The following is a 21038-nucleotide window of genomic DNA, read 5'->3' as shown; positions in this document are numbered from 1 at the left end:
CATTTTTAGTTTATGTCTTATGGTGTTGACTCTTTTAGTGTTCATACAAATATTTACACATTAAGTTTACTGAAAGTAAAAACAGTTGAAAGTCAGAGGACATTTCTTTTTTTGCTGAGTATATATATATATATATATATATATATATATATATATATATATATATATATATATACACACACATATATACTAATAAAAGGCAAAGCCCTCACTCACTCACTCACTCACTCACTGACTCATCACTAATTCTCCAACTTCCCGTGTAGGTAGAAGGCTGAAATTTGGCAGGCTTATTCCTTACAGCTTACTTACAAAAGTTGGGCAGGTTTCATTTCGAAATTCTACGCATAAGGGTCATAACTGGAACTATTTTTTCCCCATATAATGTAATGGAGTTGAGTTGGAGATGGCGTGGGGCGGAGTTTCGTGTGACATCATCACGCCTCCTACGTAAGTACGTAGAGAACAAGGAAGAACTCCAAACAGCGATGAGCACAAAGCGCCATTTCACAATTGAGAAGGCAGAAAAACATTATGAAGCAAATGATGCATACAAGCATATTCATAAGTACAGCTACTGCGGAAACAAAGCAGCGTGAACCGTAAGTTTATATTAAATTAAGTTCATAGACAGGCTGCCACTAGCGTTTGTAATTTAGTGCCTGCCCATATAAGGCCGTCCATCAGCGGCAATCCAATACAAACACTGCCGGTAAATATTCACGTGTGAAGGACTGTGCTTATGCAGAGGAAGATGAGATGGTCAGGGTGGTGTTTGGCACAAACTCATTGAAACTGCGAGAGAAACTTTTAAGTGCGGGTCTTAGCTGACATTACGAGATGGCACCAGCACAGCTGGGAACCTTCGATGCAAGAACACCAAGCGGCTCCGTGAACTGGCGCAGTGCACAGACAAAAGCAACAGTTCCAAAGAGTGCTGAACAAAAACCGAATTACACAATTGAGAAGGCAGCAAAAAAATATGAAGCGTCTGATACATAGAATCATATTCATAAGTGCAGCTACTGCGGAAACAAAGCACACGGTGGAAAAAGTGAATGTCCCGCTAAAGGAAGACAGTGTAAAAAAACCCGTGCATGCAGTTTGTCACATCTCAGATAAAGAGGAAGACGAGCTGTTTATTGATGCAGTAAGAACTAATCGATGAATGAAACCTCTTATCTTTACAGCGATTGACAAACACGGAATGTAACTTGAACACAACATCCTACAAATACGACCTGATTGAAAGAAATAATGATAATCAAATCCTTGATGACAGCAACATTCAATAACACTCACAAAACAATTACTGTATATTGACAATCATGTTACGTTATTTTTAAAATGTTCCCTTTTTCATAACTTCTACTTCTCCACTGCGATACGCGGGTATATATATAAATGTATATATATACCCCGATCTACAATACATACTAGCATAGACAAGCCACACGCTGTGGCTAATTGTAGAGTCTTAAGCCTCTAATGCCGACATTCGAGGTTCGATTCGAGAGGGATGCACTGAGTATGTACGCGCTACCGATTCATTTTACCTTGCATCTCCTTGGTTTGGGGCGTATGAAAAAATATTAGGTTAGCAGAATCATGTTACGTTATTTTTAAAATGTTTCCCTTTATTAGCACAAGCACAGCTGAGAAGCTTGATGCATGTACTCCATAAGCGTTAAAAATAAGCATTTAATCACACTTTCAATTCCAAGCAAGCGGGAACTTTTGTCAATGCATGATTTCCTGGTACATCCATTACACTGATGCACACATCACAGCTACAAAAATGTTAGAGTCGGAATAAAGCGCGTTCCTACGACTGATCATTTCGACTACCCGAGCGAAGCCTTGATAAAAGCATGGTTTTGTGCACACTGAAAAGCAAGCAAAATTAGATGCATTACAGAAAGCGGACTTTGTGGCTCTTACTGGGGATCATTGGACTTCCGTGACCGTTAGTAATTCTAAATACATCTAATTACAAAATGTTCAATGATCACACTGTTTTAGCCTAATGTACAAAATAATTTTGGCTAATGTTACTCAGAGTTTAAAGATTAAGTTGGTCAAATTACCTTTTATGTTTCTGACTTATTTTTTAAGAAGAAAAACTGCACTTTATGTTGAAATTTTGGTTATTATTATTTAAAGACAATACTATTCTGAAAATGTACTTAAAGTACTTAAACTACCACTTTATTTTTAAGTCTGCCCAATTTTAACCAGGGATGATATTTTTGTTTCTGTTTTGAATTCAAATGCAGTTTAAAGGCTTTTTTTTCAGAAATTAAAACAGCTTCAGTTTACAATATTCATGTCCATGTCTATTATTTGATTCTGTAAGCCCACTAAAACCTTTTAAATTAAAAAAAAACATTTGCGATTTGGGGCAAATTCGTGTCGATTACATACGATTAATCAAGATTAATTCTTACACAGCCTCTAATTAATTGGATTAATTTTTTAATCGAGTCCCACCCCTAATATATATATATGTGATATATATATGTAGATTTGTATATATATGTGTATATACAGTATATATGTAGATATGTATATGTTGTATATACAGTATGTATATATATATGTGTGTGTGTATATACAGTATGTGTATATATGTATATGTATATATGTATGTGTGTATATGTATATATATATAACTGTATATATATGTGTATAGATGTGTATATATATATATATATATATATATATATGCCAGCAACACTAATGACAATGACAAAACAATTACATTGTCAATCATGTTACGTTATTATTAAAATGTTTCCTTTTCTTTTTACTTCTCCGCTGCCAATCGCAGGTATTTTGCTATATATATATATATATATATATATATATATATATATATAGATATATATAAATATATATATATATATAAATAGATAGATATGACAACAACACTCATATCAATGACAAAACAATTACATTAACAATCATCTTACGTTATTTTTAAAATGTTTGCTTTTCTTTTCATAACTTCTTTAACACACTACTTCTCCTTTTAAGCGCGGGTATTCTGCTAGTATATACATATATATACAGATCTACATATATACAGTATATACATATCTACATATATACAAACATATATATGTATATATATATATATATACATATCCACATATATATACACATATATATACATATCTAAATATATATATATAAACATACATATATATCTACATATATATATACTGTATATAGCAAAATCCCAAGCTTAGCAAACTAAGAACTGCTTTTAAATTTTTATTAAGAAGAAAAGAAAACCTTTTTAAACTGAGGGAAAATATACCAATAACTATCTGTTAAGGATCTCTTTGTATACCACGTTGTCAAATAGATAGATAGATACTTTATTAATAATATGACCAAGCTGTGCACTGAGATTACTTTTGAGAATGCAACGTATAGTTTTGTCCAGGAGGAAAGCAATGTTGCCTCAAATCAATGGCAAACTTTTGTAGGGTGTGTTTCTGAGACTTATTAATTGTCATCGCGAAGCAGACCCTTACTGGAAATTTGAGGCATTTCAATTGAAATGGGAGATCAGAGGGTATAACGGTGATGCGAGGAATACATTCAGAGTGTGGCGCTCTGCTGTTTTTGTGTAGCTGCCTTCACACAGCTTCTCCGCTGCTTTATAAACGAACGCCATATAAGGCCATCGTTTCTCCTTGCTTCGCGGGTCTGTACTGTTTTATTGTTGGTTTATTACGATTCGTATAGTTATTGTGTAGCTATTCAAGACTTACTTTACTGTTCAGGTACCCATTTCCTTTATTTAATCCGCGGCTTGTACGTTATTTTTGTTTGTTTATTACGATTATAGATATTTATTGATTCCCTTCTTTAGCTGACTGCCTGCTCATATAAGACGCTCCGCTGTTTTTTTGTGAAACAGCCTTTACACAGCTTCTCCGCTGTTTTATAAACGAACGACATATAAAGCCATCACCTTGTCAATTGTGTAATGCGTTTTTTGAACAGGTTTAAATATATATATATATATATATATATATATATATATATATATACACACACACACACGCAAACGCACACACACACACACATATAAACATATATACATATAAACATATCTACATATACACATATCTACACATACACATATCTATATATATAGACATATACACATCTACATATATATAAATATATACACATATCAACATATATACACACATACATATACATACATACATACACACACACATATACATATATACATACATACATACATACATACATACATACAGATAAATATACATATATACACACATACACATACATACATACACACACACATATATACTCAGCAAAAAAAGAAACGTCCCTTTTTCAGGACTGTGTATTTCAACAATAATGTTTTAAAAATCCAAATAATTTTACAGATCTTCATTGTAAAGGGTTTAAACAATGTTTTCCATGCATGTTCAATTAACCATAATCAATTAATTAACATGCACCTGTGGAATGGTCGTTAAGACCTTAACAGCTTACAGAAAGTAGGCATTTAAGGTCACAGCTCTAAAAACGCAGGACACTAAAGAGACTTGTCTACCGACTGTGAAAAACACCCAAAGAAAGATGCCCAGGGTCCCTGCTCATCTGCGTGAACGTGCATTAGGCATGCTGCAGGGAGGCATGAGGACTGCTGATGTGGCTAGGGCAATAAATTGCCATGTCCGCACTGTGAAACGCCTAAGACAGCGCTACAGGGAGACAGGAAGGACAGCTGATCATCCTCACAGTGGAAGACCACATGTAACAACACCTGCACAGGATCGGTACATCCGAATATCACACCTGCGTGACAGGTACAGGATGGCCACAACAACTGCCGAGTCACACCAGGAACACACAATCCCTCCATCAGTGCTGAGATTGTCCGCAATAGGCTGAGAGAGGCTGGACTGAGGGCTTGTAGGCCTGTTGTAAGGCAGGTCCTTACCAGACATCACCAGCAACAACGCCGCCTATGGGCAAAAACCCACCTTCGCTGGACCAGACAGGAGCGGCAAAAAGTGCTCTTCACTGATGAGTCACGGTTTTGTCTCACCAGGGGTGATGGACGGATTCATGTTTATCGTCGAAGGAATTGAGCACGTCTGGGACCTGTTGGATCGCAGGGTGAGGGCTAGGGCCATTCCCCCCAGAAATGTCCAGGAACTTGCAGGTGCCTTGGTGGAAGAGTGGGGTAACATCTCACAGCAAGAACTGACAAATCTGGTCCAGTCCATGAGGAGGAGATGCACTGCAGTACTTCAAGCAGCTGGTGGCCACACCAGATACTGACTGGTACTTTTGATTTTGAGCCTCCCTTCATTCAGGGACACATTGTGAAACATTTTTAGTTTATGTCTTATGGTGTTGACTCTTTTAGTGTTCATACAAATATTTACACATTAAGTTTACTGAAAGTAAAAACAGTTGAAAGTCAGAGGACATTTCTTTTTTTGCTGAGTATATATATATATATATATATATATATATATATATATATATATATATACACACATATATACATATATATATAGATCTACATATATATACATATCTACATATATACAAACATATATATGTATATATATATATATATATATATATATACATATATATATACTGTATATAGCAAAATCCCCGCGCTTCACAGCAACGAAGAACTGCTTTTAAATTTTTATTAAGAAGAAAAGAAAACCTTTTTAAACTGAGGGAAAATATACCAATAACTATCTGTTAAGGATCTCTTTGTATACCACGTTGTCAGTTCAGCAGTTGTAATATGACCAACCTGTGCACTAAGATTACTTTTGAGAATGCAACGTATAGTTTTGTCCAGGAGGAAAGCAATGTTGCCTCAAATCAATGGCAAACTTTTGTAGGGTGTGTTTCTGAGACTTATTAATTGTCAGCGCGAAGCAGAGCCTTACTGGAAATTTGAGGCATTTCAATTGAAATGGGAGATCAGAGGGTATAACGGTGATGCGAGGAATACATTCAGAGTGTGGCGCTCTGCTGTTTTTTTGTGTAGCTGCCTTCACACAGCTTCTCCGCTGCTTTATAAACGAACGCCATATAAGGCCATCGTTTCTCCTTGCTTCGCGGGTCTGTACTGTTTTATTGTTGGTTTATTACGATTCTTATAGTTATTGTGTAGCTATTCGAGACTTAATTTACTGTTCAGGTACCCATTTCCTTTATTTAATCCGCGGCTTGTAGCGTTATTTTTGTTCGTTTATTACGATTATAGATATTTATTGATTCCCTTCTTTAGCTGACTGCCTGCTCATATAAGGCGCTCCGCTGTTTTTTGTGAAACAGCCTTTACACAGCTTCTCCGCTGTTTTATAAACGAACGGCATATAAAGCCATCACCTTGTCAATTGTGTAATGCGTTTTTTGAACAGGTTTGATGCATGGAAGTGATCACTCGTACTGCGTTCAGTCAGTTCACGTGAGCTGCTCTCTTGTGTGATGTTGCGATGTCCACGGCTTTATTTAATGTTAGCTAAGACCCGGCACTTAAAAGTTTCTGGCTGCACTCCGGTTGTAATATGACAAAGCTGCGCGAGCTCACTCTTGAGAATGCAACATATAGTTGTCCAGGAGAAAAGCAATCTTGCCTGAAATCAATGGCATCGTTTTGTAGGGTCTGTCCCTGAGACTTATTACTTGTCATCGCGCAGCAGAGCCTTACTGGAAATTGGAGGCATCTGAATTGAAATGGGAGATCAGAGGGTATAAAGGGGATGCGAGGAATACATTGAGTGTGGAGAAACTCTAGAGACAGCGTGTGTATTAACTTGTGGATTTTTCTGTGAGTATTTGGTGGCAGCGTGACGAAGTTGCTTCCACAAGACCGCGTTAGCTGTGGAGCTCAACTCGGAGAATATTCTTTTCCTACCTTGTCAATTGTGTAATGCGTTTTTTGAACAGGTTTGATGCATGGAAGTGATCACTCGTACTGCGTTCAGTCAGTTCACGTGAGCTGCTCTCTTGTGTGATGTTGCAATGTCCACAGCTTTATTTAATATTAGCTAAGACCCGGCACTTAAAAGTTTCTCACTACAGCAATTTTAACTCCGTTACAAAGTGATCCAAAGTCTCGTTTATACCTCGTGTTTTCTCATTAAACTTGTATCTCGCGAATAAAGTATTCAGCGTTTTTCTTCAGCGCTCTTTGGGAGCTCTTCCTTCTTTTCTACGTACTGTGGTCACAGTCAGTTCACGTGATTACGTGGGAGGCGTGATGATGTCACACGCAGCTCCACCCCCACGGCCATCGAGCTAACGTTCATTACAGTATATGGAGAAAAATAGGTTCCAGTTATGACCATTATTCGTATTCGAAATGAAACCAACTTTTGTAAGTAAGCTGTAAGGAATGAGCCTGACAAATTTCAGCCTTCTACCTACACGGGAAGTTGGAGAATTAGTGATGAGTGAGTCAGTCAGTCAGTGAGTGAGTGAGTGAGTCAGTGAGGGCTTTGCCTTTTATTAGTATAGATTAATTAGTGTTCTCTGATTTTAATTCTTACTTTGTCTTTTTTCTCTTTCTTCATCATATAAAGCACTTTGAGCTACATTATTTGTATGAAAATGTGCTGTATAAATAAATATTGTTGTTGTTGTAATATTGTCCAAATCAGGGGGTGTAGCAACACAGTTTGTTCCAACACTGCTTTTATTCAGACAGGGGATTTGTAAGTAATTAACATAGCTGCAGAAAATAACTTTTTGTTTTACCTCTGGCAGTTTACTGTTTACCTCTGTAACATTTCAGGATATTCACTGGACTTGAACTGCTTAAATTTCTAAAATGTTTGACTATATATGAAAGCATAAAGAAAAGGACAAAGGTGAGAATTAGGGTTGGGGTCCCAATGAGTACCCCATTTAATAAAGGTGCCCTTAGGGCAAAGAAAGGCATAGTAGGTGTGTAAATAAAATGACAGCTAGTACCTGAGGGAAAAAAGGGCTTAGACTGGAGGAGCTCCATTGTGGTCTGAAACTGGTCCAAGAGTGAATGCTGACTTCAAGGTTGACAACGATTTAAGTGCCTTGGGTTTGAAGGCTCCAAAGTATTTCTGTTTTCATTCCACTGAGCAGGAGAACAACTTGGCAGAATAGAGGTGGCACCAAGTAACACATCAGATTATTGAGAAGAGAAGCGGAAAGAATGAGTTCATAGTTATTGAAAAAACATTTTTGTATAAATGACAGCATTGTGAATTAACTGAAAGCTGCACACAGAAAAATTTGCAATTTGTAATACGTTTATCTATCTATCTATCTATCTATCTATCTATCTATCTATCTATCTATCTATCTATCTATCTATCTATCTATCTATCTATCTACTGTATATAGTGTATTTGTGTTGGTTCATATAATGTGTAAATGTTTGTAATTATAAATCTTTTAAACATGACATTTCATTGATAGGGCAAATGAAAACTAAACTTATATTATCATGAATGTTGGCTTTTCTGTGGAGCACATTATCCAGGGCTGAACTACTGCTTATTGTAGAAAAGAAAGGTTTACAGCGAGAAGGTTATGTCTGTACAGTGCCAGGTTAAGCCATCCTCACAATCAAGCACCTGACGTAAACAACTTGGATCCTTTCACATTTCTTCAGTATTAAACTGGCAGTTAAAATGCATAGACATCTTTGTAAATCTATCTGGTGAACAAAGTCAGGGCTACTGGGCCTAGTCCTGTGGTCAGTGGGCTGCTGTGAAAGCGGAAATGATGGGGTAGGTGGACTGTCTCAGCCAATGCAAACAGATAAACAGAAACAGAGTTGACTGGTGAGGGCTGAATATATCAAGACATGTGTCACATCACTCTTCATATATAGCTTTCATAAAGCTGTTGCTTAATCTTCATTGTACTATATATACACAATCAACCATATCTCCTTTCAGAATCACAGAGCAATGAGAGTAAAAAATGTTTTTATTCTAATATAAATGCATTCAATAATTTGAGTTAACCTTAATGTGACATTTACAATACCCACTAATTCCAATTCAAGTTTGAGAGGCCTGGAGAATTCTTATCTTTGTAGGATCAGATGCAAAGCCAGGAGTCAAACCTAGATGGGTTGCCAGTACATTTGCAGGCCCCACTTTCCCAAGCCCCCCATCCCCCCACACACACACAAACTCACACACACACACCCGCTCTAATCAGCTTGTTGTTTGGGTGGTGGAGAAAAACATTAAATAACTCACATGCCAAGGATTCAAGCCCAAGAAACTGGATCCATTCATATATTAGCACTGTGTGACATTTTATTTCTAGCATATAACAGCACAATGTGGCCACTTCAACCTAGGGTTTCAGAGGACCAGAAAGGATTGGGAAATTTAACAAGTCTATGGTTCCTAATTGTCCACTTTTTCTCATACTATTTGCAGGTAGTTTGGTACAAAATTGCACACAAGATACATTGGTGTTTTAAATAGCAAAAGAAACCTCTGGGGCAATAGGGATTAAGCAAGACAAATGCTGTCTCTATCGTTTTCTGTACCTATTTTTTGCATTTCAGCTGAATGTTAATATAAACATAATTAATAAACACTATTTGGGTATCGTAAAACTCATATTTTTTAAATTTAGTTTTTATGAAAAGAAACAATAAATAATAAAAGTGATAGAAATAAGTAAATGTGTCAATCTGCACCAAAAAAAATGTAGTTTGTTTAAAGCAAATGCTCATGTGGAGAAATAGAAAAATTCAAGAAATACCAAGCATGCTAAGTCAATATTTAGCTAATATCAAAAAATGAAATTTATTAAACTGTGTGTACACAAAACATAGAAACAGAATATAAGTATCACTAGTACTGTAGTTTTAAATTATGGTACTACTAGAGTCAAAGAATCAGGGTTAAAGGAAAATAATAGACAGGAATATAACATTAATAACTAGAATGTTATGTTTCAGTCAATAGGGCTCAGGTTCAAATTCCCCTTTTATGTTTTGTACATTTGTATTCTTTTCTTTGTGATAATAATTTGATCATTTGGTTTCTATGTATCGTTTGAGTGTCTGTTGCTATGTGCAATGTGTTTTGTGGGAGTTCCCTTAATACACATGGCCACCTTCCCATCACTGTCAAAAGACCTGCCCTATAAAGTTTGAAGAAAACCCACAATCCCCCTTTTGTGCTGCTTGGAGCTTCTTGTTACAGAGCATTTTTTGATTTTAATAAATCTATTATTTATAATGACTCTTCATTTGACCTTGTTTGATTAGCTAAGGATTTTGTTATCTCCTGTAGTAGGCATTACGAGCACATTTTGGGACATTTTGTGGCACTGTGCTGCATTCTTTGAGGCCTTATGCCACTTCAGCCTTTTGCAACATATGCAACATATAGCATATCCTCTTTAATAAAACCCTTGTGTGCGTCCAGTGTCCGTGTGTGTGTCTTCTGGTGAAGTGCCCATGCGCGGGGCCACACAGCACGTGTTCAGTCTCTTCCTGTGCATTTCCTGTGCAGAGAGAGACAGATACACACACAGGCATGCGAGTCACACACACACACACAGGCGCGCACGAGTCACACACAGGCACACGCGAGTCACACACACACACAGGCGCGCGCGAGTCACACACACACACAGGCGCGCGGTGTCCGTGTGTGTCTTCTGTGCGGGGCCACACAGCACATGTTCAGTCTCTTCCTGTGCATTCCCTGTGAGAGAGAGACAGACACACACAGGTGCGCATGAGTCACGCACACACACACACAGGCGCGCACGAGTCACACACACACACACGCACATGCGAGACACACACACACACAGGCACGCGTGACAGACAGACAGACACACACACAGGCGAGAGACAGACAGACACACACACAACACAGAGGCGCGCGCTTAAGAGACAAACACGCGAGAGACAGACACTCACAGGCCCTCGAGAGAGACACACACACACAGGCGCGCGCATGCATTGTTGCAATGTTACTTTTCGTGGTTGTTTATTAAATTTCAGATTTTTCAAATGTTCATTTTTTCCCCTGTGCTTAAAACTCATTAAAAAAAGAGTTTTTAGCGAGCGGGTCATAAGGCTATAGCGCAAATTCTTGCAGTGTTAGTTTTCTCTGTTGTTCAAGATTTTCTTTGTGTTATTCAATGTTTTTACATTTAGTTTACTATTACACTGTGCTTTCTATGGTATAGTTAACTATATTTGTGCTTAAAAACTTAAAAAAATATATATTTACATACAGTTCATATAGTCTGGAATGGATTGATTGTATTTACATACAATCCTATGGGGGAAATTACTTCGGTTCACGACCAAATCGGGTTACAACAAGAGTTTTGGAAAGAATTATGGTCGTGAACCGAGGTTCCACTGTATTACTGTCAGACAAAATTACAGGCTTTTCACGGAAATACAAACCAGTATTACTGAGAGAAAAAATTAAAGGCACACAATACAGTGACACATATTACAGCCACATACAAGGTCCCTTGCCATTTAATATAGACTGTTCATACAAATGTTTATGCACTACTGTTCTAGCGCCCATTATTTTAACGGGCTTAATGTCTAGTGGTTTATAATTAAGATAGATAAGTTAGGAGAGAAAGTATTGAAGCACTTTTCTTTGAAAGCAAAAATCAGACAAAAATGATCAGCACCAGAAAAGGCAACATGTAGATCAGTATGAATTATGTTAGTAAAATACAAGTTGGGAGAATTAATTTTACTGTAAGCCACTTAATTCTAATCATTCAAACAATAGCATATTGTTTTTTCAAATAAAACAAAATGTATTATACAAAGAAAGTGGTAATGAAATGAGAGATCCACTAAAAATTGACAAGGACTTTGAAATACAGAAGTGAAAGCTGAATTAATTCTCATGACAAATGATTACTTCCTCTCCAAGTTTGTCTGAAGATCAGCCTGTGTATATGTCACCTTTTGTAACAATAAAGACAAAATAAGAAAAAGGAATGTGAACTTTTCTTTAAGCAACAACAATGACAATGTGACTATATTTGAATAGTCTTTGAAAATATCCCAAACCAGACCAAAACAGATAATTTGCAAAACACAGGCATTTGGGGGATGATGAAACACCTAGGGGGCAGCATGGTGGTGCAGTTGTAGTGCTGCTGCCTTCCTGCATGGAATTTGCATGTTCTCCCCATGTCTGCATATGTTTCCTCTGGGTGCTCCGGTCTCCTCCCACAGTCCAAAGACATGCAGGTTAGGTGCATTGGCGATCCTACTTTGTCCCTAGTGTGTGCTTGGGGTGTGTGTGTTCTGTGGTGGGCTGGCGCCCTGCCTGGGATTTGTTCCTGACTGACTGAAACACCTAGAGATGTAGAAGGACAAAACAAAAACAATGTTACAATAAATAATAGAGAATGTCTTTTCAAAGAGGTTCTGATACAGACATAACATATATTCTGAAAACAGGTAAAATGAAATCATAAATATCACCTACTGTATGTACTAGATTAAATCTCTCTATTATAAAAAAAAAAAATCCTAGAGAGAAGCAGTAGGGTGACGATACGTGATCTTCACGTTACGATCATGGAAGACACTTAAAAGACCCGCGAGACTAGAGAGATTGGCCACGGAGTATCTTGCGGGGACCTTAAACATGAGACTTTCTGCCAAGAGATTGCCCAGGACCATTTCACGATGACATAGAACATGAGATTCTTGCAAAACACGCCCTACTTACAAATAAATAAGAGCAAGGGCAGCCAGCAACACACTCCGTCGTCTTTTGGCTATGAGCACAAACAGATCCAGGGATCTCTGTGCATATAAAGGGTATAAGGACAATACGTTATAAATGAAACATAGATGACAAAGTGAAGAAGAAAGCAGAACAGAGAAAAGAGATTCAAAAGCGTTGGAGAGACAAAAAAGAAAAAGAATAACCTAGGTGCAAATTCAGAAAATAAGGAAAGTAATTATCAGCCCGGAACAAGTGTAATTAAAAAAAAAGCACGTCCAATCCGGATGTTGGCGCTGTACACATGCAAAGCAGGTTAGAGATTATGAAAGCAGTGGAATTCGAAAGTCTAAAAAAAAATAGTTGGCGCGATACACATGTGGAGAAAGTTAAAGAAAATGAAAGTCGGAAAATTAGAAAGTATAAAAAAAAGCAAGTAAAGATCACAGGAGTGCAAACAAATGGAAATTATTACTTGAAAAAGGGAAAATAATCACCATGGACCATGGTCTCAAAATTGGAGGTGCTGATTCTCATCCCAGCCGCTTCACACTCAGCTGCGAACCACTCCAGAGAGCTGAAGATCACAGCCTGATAAAGCAAACAGGACAACATCATCTGCAAAAAGCAGTGACCCAATCCTGAGTCCACCAAACCGGACCCCTTCAACACCCTTGCTGCGCCTAGAAATTCTGTCCATAAAAATTATGAACAGAATCGGTGACAAAGGGCAGCCCTGGCGAGTGCAACTCTCACTGGAAACGGGCTTGACTTACTGCCGGCAATGCGGACCAAGCTCTGACACCAGTTGTACAGGGACCGAACAGCCCTTATCAGGGGGTCCGGTACCCCATGCTCCCGGAGCATCCCCCACAGGATTCCTCGAGGGACACGGTCAAACGCCTTTTCCAAGTCCACAAAGCACATGTAGACAGGTTGGGCAAACTCCCATACACCCTCCAGGATTTTGCTAAGGGTGTAGAGCTGGTCCACTGTTCCGCGACCAGGACGAAAACCACACTGTTCCTCCTGAATCCGAGGTTCGACTATCCGACGGACCCTCCTCTCCAGAACCCCCGAATAGACTTTTCCAGGGAGGCTGAGGAGTGTGATCACTCTATAGTTGGAAAAGACCCTCCGGTCCCCCTTTTTAAAGAGGGGGATTACTACCCCGGTCTGCCAATAAAGAGGCACTGTCCCGATGTCCATGCGATGTTGCAGAGACGTGTCAACCAAGACAGTCCTACAACATCCAGAGCCTTAAGGAACTCCGGGCATATCTCATCCACCCCCGGGGCCCTACCACCAAGGAGTTTTTTGACCACCTCGGTGACTTCAGTCCCAGAGATGGGAGAGCCCACCTCAGAGTCCCCAGGCTCTGCTTCCTCGTGGAAGGCATGTTAGTGGGATTGAGGAGGTCTTGAAGTACTCCCCCACCGACCACAGCGTCAGTGAGGTCAGCAGCGCACCATCCCCACCATATATGTTGTTGACACTGCACTGCTTCCCCTTCCTGAGACGCCAAATGGTGGACCAGAATCTCCTCGAAGCCATCCGAAAGTCGTTCTCCATGGCCTCTCCAAACTCCTCCCATGCCCGAGTTTTGCCTCAGCAACAACTGAAGCCGTTCGCTTGGCCTGCGGTACCTATCAGCTGCCTCCAGAGACCCACAGGACAAAAAGGTCCCATAGGACTCCTTCTTCAGCTTGACGGCATCTCTCACCACCGGTGTCCACCAACGGGTTTGGGGATTGCCGCCACGCACCGACAATGCGGCCACAGTCAGCGCCTCAACAATAAGCGGAATATGGCCCATTCGGACTCAATGTCCCCCACCTCCCTCGGGACGTGGTCGAAGTTCTGCTGAAGGTGGGAGTTCAAGCTACTTCTGACAGGGGACTGACAGCCGTTCCCAGCAGACCCTCACAACACGTTTGGGCCTACCAAGTCTGACCGGCATCTTCCCACACCATTGAAGCCAACACACCACCAGGTGGTGATCAGTTGACAGCCCCGCCCCTCTCTTCACCCGAGTGTCCAAGACATATGGCCGCAAGTCCAACGACACAACCACAAAGTCAATCATCGAACTGAGGCCTAGGGTGTCCTGGTCTTGGGTTCAGATCGGGGGGGCCATTCCTCCCAATCACACCCTTCCAGGTCTCACTGTCATTGCCCATGTGGGCATTGAAGTCTCCCAGCAAAACAAGGGAATCCCCAGAAGGTATGCCTTCTAGCAATCCCTCCAGAGACTCCAAAAAGGGTGGATACTCCAAACTGCTGTTCAGCGCATACGCACAAACAACAGTCAGGACCCTTCCCCCCACCCGAAGGCGGAGGGAGGCCACCCTTTCGTCCACCGGGGCAAACCCCAATGCACAGGCTCCAAGTCGGGGGGCAATAAGTATGCCCACACCTGCTCGGCGCCTCTTACCGGGGGCAACTCCAGAGTGATAGAGAGTCCAGCCCCTCTCAAGGAGATTGGTTCCAGAGTCCAAGATGTGCGTCGAGGTGAGTCCGACTATATCTAGCCGGTACCTCTCAACCTCGCACACTAGCTCAGGCTCCTTCCCCTTCAGAGAGGTGACATTCCACGTCCCAAGAGCCAGTTTCTGTAGCCGAGGATCAGACCGCCAAGGTCCCCGCCTCCGGCCACCACCCAACTGCACCTGACCTCCTTGGCCCCCCCCATAGATGGTGAGCCCATGGGAAGAAGGACCCACGTTACCACTTCGGGCTGTGCCCGGCCGAGCCCCATGGGTGCAGGCCCAGCCACCAGACGCTCGCCATCGAGCCCCACCCCCAGGCCTGGCTCCAGAGGGGGGCCCCGGTGACCCGTGTCCGGGCAAGGGAAAACATCGTCCACAGTTTTTATTCTTCATTGGAGGTTTGTTGAACCGTTCTTTGTCTCATCCCTAACCTAGGACCAGTTTGCCTTGGGTGGCCCTACCAGGGGCATAAAGCCCCGGACAACATAGCTTCTAGGATCATTGGGACACGCAAACCCCTCCACCACGATAAGGTGACGGTTCAAGGAGGGGTTATTTTTCTTTAATTCATAATTACAAAATAAAGTCTGTTATGTGTTGTTTGCTGCCTGGATTAATTTAATTTTAAGACTTGAAAACTAAACAATTGTTAATTATATCCTGAACCATACTGTACAACCATTGAGTCAAACAAGTGTGTGCTTAGTGTTTCACATGACTACATATTTGAAGGCAAAATGAGCAATGAACATTTATCATTATTATTAATGTCTGTACTGAATCAGAAATGATAAGAAACACTGAAGAAAACTGTGAAAATGTAGCTGGCCAAATAACAGAGCATATTTTCTTGAGGCTGACACAGGTAACAATTCATAGCTCAGTTGTAGCAAAGTTACTAAACAATTCTATTTGTAGCCAATATTAATAATTTGTAGTCAATAATTATTATTCTTTGTCAAGTGTTAAATAGAGCTTGATACATCATCAACTGCTGATGTCCGTTTTAACATCTGAAATAGTGTGATATAAAGAACTACAGTATTGTTTTATCATATTAACAAGCATATTATAAAAAAAATTGTGAAAAACATACATTTCTGTTTATCAGAAATGCCATACTGCAGTTGCAAGTTGGATCCAGACAAAATGATTTTGCAAGTGTATTTAAATTGTCTTATGTAGTTTGTACCTGGAACAACAAGTAAGGGATGGTCTACATGGCCTTGTATTCCCAAAGGACCTCATTACTCCACAGTCAGCACCAGTTGATGGTGGGCTGTCTGAAAAGGGAGACCAGGTTGTTGCTAAAGTAAGAAATTTACTAATTGCAGAGAAATGGTGTAGGCAGGATAGCAACTTCCAAAAGTACAAAACAATAGATTCTCTTCTTTATTTTAAAAATGGGGGTTGATTCACTCATTTCCATTATTCTATGTGTCCTCTGTGTTTGCTCATCCATTATGCTATACCCAGTATAAAACCTAGCAAATAAAATCAAAAAGGCCAATTTAAAATGAATACTTAAGAAATCTAAAGTCATGTCTACTATATAATTTCTTATGTAAAAAGCAAATTCATCACTAGGATTACATTAAAAAAGATCAAAGGTTATATTTTGTACCATATTAATCATGACTGTCTTTCTTGTTTCAGGATCAGCATCTAAACATGTGCAATAACAGCAGTTGGCACATGGACAAATCAAATCTTGAGAATTCATTATTCACAGTCTATTATATCTTGGTTTGTATTGTAGCCATTCCTGGAAATATACTGGCATTGTGGGTTTTCTTCTACAACTACAAATGTGACACAAATATTGTTTTCCTAAGGAATCTGGCCTTGGCTGATATCTCTTACATCTTGATTCTTCCAATGCGGATCATCTACCATATGAGTGATAACAACTGGTTACTAGGAGAACCTGCCTGCCGTCTCCTTGGGTTCTTCTTCTATCTAAATATGTATGGAAGTCTATACTTTATGATGTGCATCAGTCTTGATCGATTTCTTGCCATTGTCTTTCCTGTGAAATCCATAAAATTAAGGAAGCCAGTGTATGCCAAAATTGTGAGTGTGATCCTCTGGGTTATGTTAATTACATCCATGTTCCCAATGCTTCTGTCTAATCAAACTTTGCAAAGGAATGCCACCACAGAATGCCTGCAGCTTTACCGGGAGAAAACATCAAGGATAGCACTTGTATCTCTTAGCATTGGCTTTATCATACCCTTTATTGCTGTACTGTGTTCCTATATAGCAATCGCGCATGCTTTATGGAGGGGAGGAAACATCAAAGAAACCATTAAAAACAAAGCCATTAAGTTGACTGTTATGATCTTAGTCATATTCGTTATCTGCTTTGTTCCCTATCATGTAAGCCGATTTGCCTATATCCTTGCATTTAATCAAAAGAACAGGCCATGCACAAGTGCACACTTTCACAGCAATCGCATTACTTCTGCTCTAACGAGCCTCAATGGAGCTCTAGATCCCATTATGTATTTCTTTGTAACACAGAAGTTCAGGAATTCATTTCTGAAACTGGTTTGCAGAAAGGAAGGAAATAATATAGGACAGCTAAGCACCTGATAATCCAAAATGTATGTAATAGTCATTAACTAATAATATCGGCCTCCTAGTGCAAGTTTCTCACAATACACAGTGATCACGTGTCTCATTGTTTGACAATAAAATTTATAATTTGTAAATTTAACATGTTTTGTATATCTTCCTATTCTATAAAAGAAGAATGTGCTTTTATTTCTCATTGGTTCAAAGATTTCAAAAATCAGTTATGTAACAGATTACATCAAGAGAAGAATGACTCTAATTGCTTATTTTTCTACAAGTTTTATAAGATTAAAAAACACACTTTTGACTCTTGACATCAGTTTGTTTTTATTGAAATCCAACTATCTTAATATGCTTATATTTTAAATACCTTTAGCAAAAATTATATATATTCAAGGAATTCTCCACCTAAAACTAATATTTTTTATATGTTACCCAATGTACTGTAGTTTGTAGAGATGTTCAAGAAAAATTTTAATTGCATGTTTTCAGGCACAAGGGAGGTAACAAAGGTTTTCATATAATAAGTGTCTATGGTGACCAATGCAGGACAACAGCAAACAATATGAAAATGTCTGTGAAAAAAATCTCTCATTACTTGTATTGCATAATGCATGTGTGAAGTCATCCAGTCATTTGTTCACAACATTAAGAACTCCTGTGTTTTTACTAAAATGTTGTTAAATAAATCAATTCCAGAAAACACTCTCAAGAACTAAAACAGAACACCCTCAGGCTTGAGCAAGCATTTATATTCAGATTCACAACTGGAGTACCTTGATATTATTCATCAGCATTCTGTGAAACTGCAAGGGTGATTTGATATTCTGCTTGTTGAAACATTTCGGATATGCACAAGTCCAAGGAATGTCCTCTTTCTGTTAATGCTTTCACTTTTCTTTAACTTTTAATCTTTAGTTGTACACATTTCTTAGTATACAGTTTGCTAGAATTAGTATTTTTCTTACATCCCAAAAGCCACAAAGCTTTTCACCACTAGAGGGCTGGCTTGTTGTCTCATTGGGTAATACACTATTGCGTTGTCTCTCTCTCTCTTCAAACTATTGCCAAAGAGAGGTCAGAGATGAATGCCATGACTGTTTTCCTAATATTTATTTTACATGTTTATTTCAGTTTATTATTGTGATATACAGTAGAGTCTGTTTGCAGCGTTTCAGGCTGGGACCTATAACAATATGCAAAAATATGACTTTTGGGTGGAATGTTCCTTTAAAATAGAATATTATGGGAAATGTTTTTTATAGCATAGGTCGGCATGCAGCAGAACAGAAAATGACATAACTGTAATTTTGACTAAAAGTATTGTTACTTTATTAACAAAATACATCTGCTGATGTACTTAGACACATCATCAATGTTGTACCTGGAGCCATAGGGTATTTCAGGTCTCTTGGCAGCAGATAGGCTCACCCAGGCGACCCAGGTAGGTTGTTTAGGCCATAGCTTGTGTCTGACTGGATGTTGCCCCCAGATTGTTCCTCCTAAGCCATAGACACTAAAAGGCCCTCTCTGCTGCCTCTGTGATAACTCGAATGGCTTTTTGCTTGTTTGTGTGTGCCTGTGCTAAACAAGAGATTGTTAGCCTTACAGAGGAATCTACCAACAAACCCCCTGTATCCTACCCCTTCTTTTAGTATTCTTTTACTAACTATTTGTTCTCCTCTTAAAGACCTCCTCCAACTGAGAATTCTGTGAGCTCTAAAACAACCACCAGCCTTGTTGCTGTTGACAGCAGGACAGTGTCTGTCCTGTGTGCGTTGTACTCTGGAAATTTCAGCTGTCTGCCAAGGTCCACTGATAATTCCCAGTCTGGTGCTCTCCTGAGAAGTCCTCCATAATTATAGTCCATGTTTAACATGTATAAAACACATGTATAAAAGTGGCTAAATATTACGCAGAGTCCCTTTCTTTCCAAAACAGTTGGATCCAGTGGCAGTAACTTTTCCGTAGTGCAATAGGGCAACAGTTGAGAACATACTCTAGGGTGTTATGGACATGTTGAAGGACCTCAATACTATTGTGAGAGAAAAGCCAAGGGAATGAAATGTCAGGCTGAATACAAAGTGAGAAAGTGAACAAAGTTAAAACTAGGAAAGTTAAATAATCAAAATCTAAATATTACGCAGAGTCCCTTTCTTTCCAAGACAGTTGGATTGGCTGATTATAGAGAATCCATTAAATCATTACAGAGGGACTTGGACAGAATACAAGCTTAGGCAGATAGATAGATAGATAGATAGATAGATAGATAGATAGATAGATAGATAGATAGATAGATAGATAGATAGATAGATAGATAGATAGATACTTTATTAATCCCTTTGTGGTAGATGAAGTTTAATGTCAGTAAATGTAAAGTATTACACATAGGAAGTAAAAATGTTAGGTTTGAATACACAATGGGTGGTCTGAAAATCCAGAGTACACCTTATGAGAAGGATTTAGGACTCATAGTAGACACAGCACTATCAACTTCCAGACAATGTTCAGAAGCCATTAAGAAGGCTAACAGAATGTTAGGTTATATAGCACAGCTTATGGAGTACAAGTCCAAGCTCATATGACGCACTGGTGAGGCTTCATCTGGAGCACTGTGTGCAGTTTTGGTCTCCAGGCCATGCTAGAAAAGGTCCAGAGAGGAGCACCCAGGCTGATTCCAGTGCTACAGGGGATGAATTATGTAGAAAGATAAAAAGAGCTGAGCCTTTTCAGTTTTCAGCAAAAGAAGATTAAGAGGTGATTGAAGTGTTTAAAATTATGAAGGAAATTAGTATAGTGGATCGAGACTGTTATTTTAAAATGAGTTCATCAGAACATGGGGATGCAGTTGGAAACCTGTTAAGGGCAAATTCTGCACAAACTTTAGGAAGTTTTTCTTTACACAAAGAACCATAGATACATGGAATAAGCTACCGAGTAATGTGGAAAGCAACAGGAATTTAGGGACTTTCAAAACTCGATTTAATGTTTTTGTAGAAGAATTAAGTGTAGAGGACTGGCAAGCTTTGTTGGGCTGATTGGCCTGTTATTATCTAGATTGTACTTACAGTATGGTCTAAACACCATTTATCCTCACTTCAATGTCAATCTGAGAGATCTTTTGTGTAACTGAACTCTCTGTATTGCAGCACCTGCCACATGTGTAAACAGGAAGTGTTCAGTCAGATTGCCTATGGCA

General features: G+C 39.1%; 1 protein-coding gene across 1 annotated transcript in view; it reads left to right on the top strand.

The window, feature by feature from the left end:
- Positions 1–17981, top strand: part of LOC120530011 (uracil nucleotide/cysteinyl leukotriene receptor) — a 29291-nt gene extending 11310 nt beyond the window's left edge. Inside the window, exon 2 of the mRNA XM_039754181.1 lies at positions 16919–17981. Coding sequence (XP_039610115.1) covers positions 16919–17857 — 939 coding nt within the window. The 3' untranslated portion in view covers positions 17858–17981. The remainder of the gene's footprint in view (positions 1–16918) is intronic.
- The last annotated feature ends 3057 nt before the right edge of the window (positions 17982–21038 follow it).

This window comes from Polypterus senegalus, chromosome 5, assembly GCF_016835505.1.
Source record: "Polypterus senegalus isolate Bchr_013 chromosome 5, ASM1683550v1, whole genome shotgun sequence".
Taxonomy (NCBI): Eukaryota; Metazoa; Chordata; class Cladistia; order Polypteriformes; family Polypteridae; genus Polypterus; species Polypterus senegalus.
This window is presented reverse-complemented; position numbering and strand designations above follow the sequence as displayed.